General features: G+C 43.2%; 2 protein-coding genes across 2 annotated transcripts; one reads left to right on the top strand and one right to left on the bottom strand.

Annotated features, from left to right (window-relative positions):
• Window positions 1-1,466: 1,466 nt before the first annotated feature.
• On the top strand, window positions 1,467-2,438 carry LOC123396093 (F-box/SPRY domain-containing protein 1-like). Its single transcript, XM_045091129.1, has 2 exons — window positions 1,467-1,855; window positions 2,080-2,438. Exons 1-2 carry the CDS (start codon window positions 1,719-1,721, stop codon window positions 2,228-2,230), a joined length of 288 nt encoding a protein of 95 aa, XP_044947064.1. The 5' UTR covers window positions 1,467-1,718; the 3' UTR covers window positions 2,231-2,438.
• A 131-nt stretch (window positions 2,439-2,569) lies between these two features.
• LOC123396092 (hypersensitive-induced response protein-like protein 2) lies at window positions 2,570-6,186 on the bottom strand. The gene is made up of 6 exons (XM_045091128.1): window positions 6,079-6,186; window positions 4,210-4,405; window positions 3,895-4,015; window positions 3,535-3,626; window positions 3,367-3,463; window positions 2,570-3,234 (listed from the first exon to the last, which is right to left on the bottom strand). Exons 2-6 carry the CDS (start codon window positions 4,396-4,398, stop codon window positions 2,879-2,881), a joined length of 855 nt encoding a protein of 284 aa, XP_044947063.1. The 5' UTR covers window positions 4,399-4,405; window positions 6,079-6,186; the 3' UTR covers window positions 2,570-2,878.
• Window positions 6,187-7,014: the final 828 nt, after the last annotated feature.

The following is a 7,014-nucleotide window of genomic DNA, read 5'->3' as shown; positions in this document are numbered from 1 at the left end:
CCCGATGGGTTTTAGATTTTCCTATTTATATACCCATGAATAATTTTTTTGTCCCATACCCTTACCCTAATAGGGTTTTTACCCGCGGGGTATGTGGGTAATGGGTATCCATTGCCATCCCTAGGTAGTCACGCTCTATATGCTTCAAATAATAGTAAACATTTGACGTGGACCGGGTACATATTGCATGAACACCGACGGTGTGTGTTTCAATATTGAACCCTAAACATCCGGCCAACCATTCTGTCAACTGACTAACATTCCATGTTTCAGGTGAAGTCACTGGCACCTCAATCTACTGAAATTCACTAAGATCAGCTTCCATGTCATTTGTTCGGACAGTAACAGGACCATAGTGAAAACCTAACTTCACTAAGTCAGACATTTCTACTGACCTAAAAAATTATTCAACAAGGACAAAATTAAGAACCTACACGTATTTTCCAAATCTATCGGACAACCTACAAATATTTAAACAACTAAATTGACAGGACTAAATATATTCAAATCTAATGGTGAACCTAAAAATATTTAAACAACTAAATTGACAGGACTAAATATATTCAAATATAACGGCGAACCTAAAAATATTTAAAGAAATTTTGTAACTGACCTAAATATATTCAAATATATCGAAGAACCTAAAAATATCTAAACTATTTAATTAAGTGACCTAAATATATCCAAATCTACCGGAGCATACCTAAATTTTTTACACAACGCTACGGGACCGAATGTTGAATTTTACCCTTAAAGCGTGCGAAGAACACCGTTGAACACCGAGAAAATCCACGAACGCAACCACCACCACCACCACCACCTCCACCTCCACCTCCACGTCCACCTCACCTACACCTACACCACCATCACCACCTCCACATCAACCTCCACCACCACCATAAAAAATATGTTCAACAAACCACCACGAACTACCCCATCGCGAGTGAGACGAACGGATTGGATGCCTTAACCCTATAGAATATAACTATGGTGAAAAATATGAGAAAAAATAGCTAGAATGTAGTGTAGAAGTGTGACATATTTCGGGTGGGGAGAGAGGAAGAAAAGAGGAAGAAGGGGAGGAGGAAGAAGGCTCGACCGAGTGGGGAGAGAAGAGGAAGAAGGGAGCCTCGGCCGGCCGGCTGGGGCCAATTTGGTCACGCCAAGGCCGAAAGGCCATTCGGTCGTGCCTAGGCCGATTGCCACCCACTCGGCGCACGCGACGTGGCCCGCCGGTGGCCCGGCCGGTGGTCGGCCTCCACGTGGACGACAGGCCACTTGTCGGCCACCCGTAGGCCGAAAGGCCCCACTCGGCCACGGTCAGGCCGAAAGGCCCCACTCGGCCACGGTCAGGCCGAGGCACAGACATTTTTGTAAATTAAAAAAAACGCAATATTTGTCAAAGAAAATAAAAAAAGCAATATTTAAAAAAAATTGGCCTCGTCTAGTAGGCATAAACAGAGCTCACCTTCCCGACCGCGCACATCAATTTGCGCATCCCCGTCAGAGTCGAACAATTCCTAAGCACGCCTCCTGATCTCCTCCGCCATTTCGCTTGACACGGCGTCATCGGTTTTATCCACGAATCACCTCCTCGTCTCGCCTAGGATCCAAAGGCAAGGGACCAATCACACGCGGAGAAGACGAGAGCTCCAGGATTTCTTCTAGGAGCCAATCCAAGAACTGGGCCTTCTTCTTCTTGGGACAACGGATCGGCCATGGCGCCGCCGCCTCCGCCACCAAACGAAGGGGACCTCGCCACGCCGGCCGCGCTGCGGGCGCCGGCGGACGTGATCTCCCGGGTCTTCTCGCAGCTGGACTGCGTCGACCTCCTCAGCTGCTCCCTCGTCTGCAGGTCAGCGGGCCCTTCTCCCCCTCTTCCTGCACCTGCACGCCCGGTGTTCGACAGGTTGCCCGCTGCAAGTCTGTGTCCATCAATCCCGTTTGAGCTCCCCGATTAACTTGCGGACAGCTTCTCAAGCACAAAATTTCCAGCTGTCTGTGTTTTGGTCAGTGTATGCAATTGCAGTGATAAATTGTTTTTGATCGGTAACCCATGACCTGAATTGCACTCACCAGGCAATGGTGCCGCGATTCTGCGGAGCTACGGGAAGAGTGGAGGATGGAGTACATGGATGCGTGGAACCTGCAGGGCCTCAACGTCAAGTCCGATACCCGATCAACATGCCCAACTTGCTCCATCAGAAGCCTGCGAACCTGGTGCCCTTGACCTTCAAGGCTTCAACCAGGCAGGGCACCAGAGTTGCATTGCCACAAGCATATTATTCAGTGTCAGTGCTACCTGCACAAGACCAATCTTTATATGTGTACATGCCTGATAAACTGTATTGAATTTACAGTGTGCATTTGTACAGTTATACATACACTTTATATCAGGAATTAAGAGTGTGGACTGCAATTGTAGGAATTTTCATTCACATGATGTGACCATCAAAATCTGTCATCGCCACTTTCTGAGAACTGCACATCATTTCGATGACTGAAAGAAAAGGGCTCGAAAAGCTCAATGCGACCGAGATAAACTCAGCATAAAATACAAACACCATAGTAGAGTATCACCAAATAATTAAGATAAGACTGGTAAACATCCAGGCTCACCTGCGAGTAGCAACGAATAGGAATCTGGCTAAACTTTTCTTACAGAAACCCACTCCATGCAAGTCTGATTATCTAGGTAGTATAGTTCACACCGTGTAAAATTCACAACTTAAACGCAGTAGTTCATGCACACATATAAATAACTCACGATCTCACCTAATACCTATCACATAATATAATATGTTTTTAAGATAATGATGAATGATGAAGAACTTCACAACTCTTGCAAAACAGAACCCATCCTTTTCCATGGACCCCTTTAGAGAGTATTGGCCTGGAGGAGACCATCTCTGATCTGCGATGCAACATCCTTCACGGCTCCAGGACCATGGGGGATGAACACTGAAGAGGACTTGGATGAGGCTCCGATCTCTTTCATCGTGTCGAAGTACTGGGTGACCAGAACCATGTCCATGATGTCCTTTGCAGTGGTGCCAGGGACATTCTCCGAGAAGGCGAGCACGCTGTCCCTCAGTCCGTCGACGATAGCCTGACGCTGCCTTGCAATCCCCACACCAGCCAAGTACTTGGACTCGGCTTCTCCTTCTGCTCTTTTGATCTGAAGTATCTTCTCAGCCTCAGCTTTGTCATTGGCTGCCGACCTCATTCTAGAAGCTGTTTCACAAAACCATATTGATATTAATATACAAAAGATAATTCTGAGCATGCATCAAATCATCTAGTATATGTTTTGCTGCCAGTTTAATATGATGTGTGGATTGAAAGCAAATGATCACTAGCACTTGCCTGCATTGATCTCATTCATTGCCCTCTTGACATGCACATCAGGCTCAATGTCAACTATCAGAGTTTGCACAATCTCATACCCATACATAGACATTGCCTGCAACATTTGCAAATCATGTCAATCAAGATATTCTCTGTGCTCTAGGATAACAGACAGTGAACAAATACCTTTTCAAGCTCCTGTTCAACAGCTTTTGCAATGTCATCCTTCTGCACAAATGCATCGTCCAGCTCCAGCTTTGGGACAGTGGCTCTAATAACTGAAACAATAAGCATGACCTTATGAGTACTAATTGCACACAAAAGGGTAAAAAACATACAAATCTTCTCCTTTAGATTGAAAATTAAACACAAAACTGGCGTTAACAAGTATATTAAAGGAAGCACGTGAATTTCAGTAAGTTGACAACCATATGAAATGGAAAATCTGCAACTTCAGTTAAAGATCCGAGGATAAAAGCTAAAGTGGACACAGATAAGGGATGTAGTCAAAATATTTAGTGAAATTTTGAAGGACAGGTAATTTACCATCAAAGACGTAGGACTGGATTTGTTGCTTTGTGTTGCTCAGTTTGTAGAAGGCATCAGATGCCTTATCAACAAGGGCACGGTATTGGACAGAAGCAACAACAGTCACAAAGACATTATCCTGAATGGGTACAGATTAAAATATCAGAGTTGAAAGAAATAGAAAAGTATTTACCAAAGCACGTTAACAAAAAATGCAGCGACTGTAGAACAGAGAAACACCCAATTGGGATCATTGCATAAGTGTTTTTCATTTGTTAAGATTGCTTCAGCAAGGTATTAAATAAGTAGAGATATGATGATATAAGAGAAAACCTTAGTCTTTGTTTCACAGCGGACGTCTAGCTGTTTCACACGCAGTGAGAGGTAACCAACAATCCTCTGCCCTATGCACCAAGGCAAGAAGTGGCAACCAGGCTCCAGGACCTCATTAAACTTACCAAAAGTTTCCTTGACAGCTACAGTTGACTGATCAACCTGCACTAAACCCAAAACGCCACCCATGGTTTATCTGCACAATGGAAAAGATAGTGATTAAATAAAGTTCAGTGAAGTCATAACTGCCGACTGTGTAGACTGGAAAAGCAAAGATGAACTGTTCATCATCCAAGGATAACCTAACTTCTAAAGTTCTAAAGTGACATCAGACATGGCAAGTATGCAGCAGCAGCAGCAGACCAAATACACGGTAGATAGCCTACCAAGTGTCAAGTGTCTGAACGACCTACTAATTATCTGGCTAATAACTTGTAAGGCAGATGGCAGAACACCAAATGGTGGTAAATGGTTTAGATTTATTTCCCGAAGAGATATCAATTATTACTTCCCAAAACGAAGATTATAATAATATAATGTACAAAAAGGAATTATCATCACAGAGTAAGTGAAAGCATGGCACCCACGTCAGTAAATATATCAGTTATCACGAAATAGGGTAAAATCATCAATAAGACTACAGATATATGGTGTATTAAACTTGTATACACATTGTGCATCACACATACAGGTGACAACCTTCGCCAGTACATAAAATTTTGATATTATCCTACTTCAAGCAAAGAGTGTTATAAATAGGGTTCATGGCCAATTTGTAATACAAGTTGAAACAGCGACACCTCTGAAATTCCATAAATTCATGATGCACCACAATGCTTTCAAAACCAGTTAACAGAGGACAGAACAAAACAACTGAAGAGAATTTTAGGCAAATATAACTACGGAGTACAGCTTTGCCAGAAAAACTAAGTACGGATTGGTGAATAGTGAAAGAAATACTCGTCAAAAAAATATAGTGAAAGAAATTAAGTTATTGCAGTGATTTACTGAAATCAGAGGTAAAGGGGGCACCTGGCTGGAATTCCTGAGAACTAATAGGTACTACCTCCGATACATAAAAAGTGTGGAAGTTTTGAGCTAACCCCAGTTCAAAATTGGGTCACTTATTTTGGATCGGAGGGAGCAGCTTAAATAAACTTAACAGCTATGGGGAGATACAACCATACAAATACATGACAACTCAGGCTAGCCCGCAAGACGACCGCCACAGATTTCACACGGTTTAGGGGTTTAATAATTACCAAAGGTAACTGACTACCAAGCAGATAATCTGCAGCTCGACACTAAACCAATTATTATTTCACGAAACCACCAAATTCTGCAATATACTACTCTTTAAGGTGCTGCTCGCAAATAAAGTATTTTTAAGGGTCTGGAAACTATAACTGCCTAAGAAGTGATCAAGAAAGCAGCATGACACACAACACAATCACGTTCGATTACAACCCACAGGGGTACATATGTTGGATGAAATCGCAATAGGAGCAGGAAATTGATTAATTGGCCAAATCCGTCTCGAATTTCAAAGATCGCACCTTGCTATCTGAAGCAGGGCCACTCCCTCTTTCAGATAAAAAAACTACAAATTGGCAAACAAAAACAGCCACGGATGGGGACCTAAAAGATGGGGAAATATTGTGACTGGCAGAACACGAAGGCGAACAGAAATCTGATCTAGAAAACCTAGACGACGCGCACCCGCGTTCCTCCCCGCAAGAACGCATCTATGTATAGAAATACAAGGGGTGTAAACTAAAGATCAGAAGAACAGAAGAGAATGCATCCATCTGATCTGATCTACCGCGTGAGGAAGAAATTCCAAGGAGAGGGGGGGAAGGGATCGGTTACCCTGAGCCTCGGCGAGCAGGAAGGCGACGAGGATTCGGATGGTTTCGCTGGAAGGAAAATCGTTGGGCGCCCGGGGTTTTCCGCTGAACCAGAACCCTCCTGGGCTGGGGATTGTGGCTGTGTGGCGTATATATACGGCGGCAACGCAGGAGAGGTTTTTTTTTTTTTTTTTTGGCTGATGGATGGACCGACGGTTCAGATCTTGTTGTGCCCATCTTGTGGTCTTGATGGAGCCGATGATGATCTTAACAGATATAGATATCTCTTTCTTCCCTTGAAAAAAGGCCCATAGATCTTTTCTTTTCGGCCACGTAACAGCCTAACAAGAAAATATATCTATACCTATCTAATAATAAAGCGGCTATTGCTTCCGTCGAAAAACCCACCATGCTATTTTTATAAAAAAAACCCTGTCATTTTTGTTATTCAACCCGCGCTTCAGTTTTTCATTATGATGAAATTAACTATGGACGGGTTGATTTTTCAACAAAATAGGATAGGACTAACTACATTAGTTAGTTAGCTTATTATTTTAATAAATCAAAATAATTATAAAAAGATTAAAAGCGTGTGGTATTTTTTCTTCCGTTGCAACGCACGGGCTATTTTGCTATCACACCAAAACATAAGGGAATCGTTTCCACCCGGCGCGCCGGCCGAACCGACACGCCGGTCGCCCCCTCGCGCGCTGGCCCATGCAACATTTTTCCCACCCCGCGCGCTTCGTTGGTCAATGGATGGAACATTTTTCGTCTAAATTTGTTGCAACCAGCGTCATTTTTGCTGCAAGCATTTTTTTACTATATTTTGTCCGAGTATAAAAGTTGCATATACGTTTGGTTGCAACTCCAGTTCGTCGGATTTTTCATTACAATCGATGTTTTTTACTTTTGTTACAACCATGTTAATTTTTGCTACAACCGGCATCATGTTTTG

This window comes from Hordeum vulgare, chromosome 5H (genome assembly GCF_904849725.1).
Source record: "Hordeum vulgare subsp. vulgare chromosome 5H, MorexV3_pseudomolecules_assembly, whole genome shotgun sequence".
Taxonomy (NCBI): domain Eukaryota; kingdom Viridiplantae; phylum Streptophyta; class Magnoliopsida; order Poales; family Poaceae; genus Hordeum; species Hordeum vulgare.
This window is presented reverse-complemented; position numbering and strand designations above follow the sequence as displayed.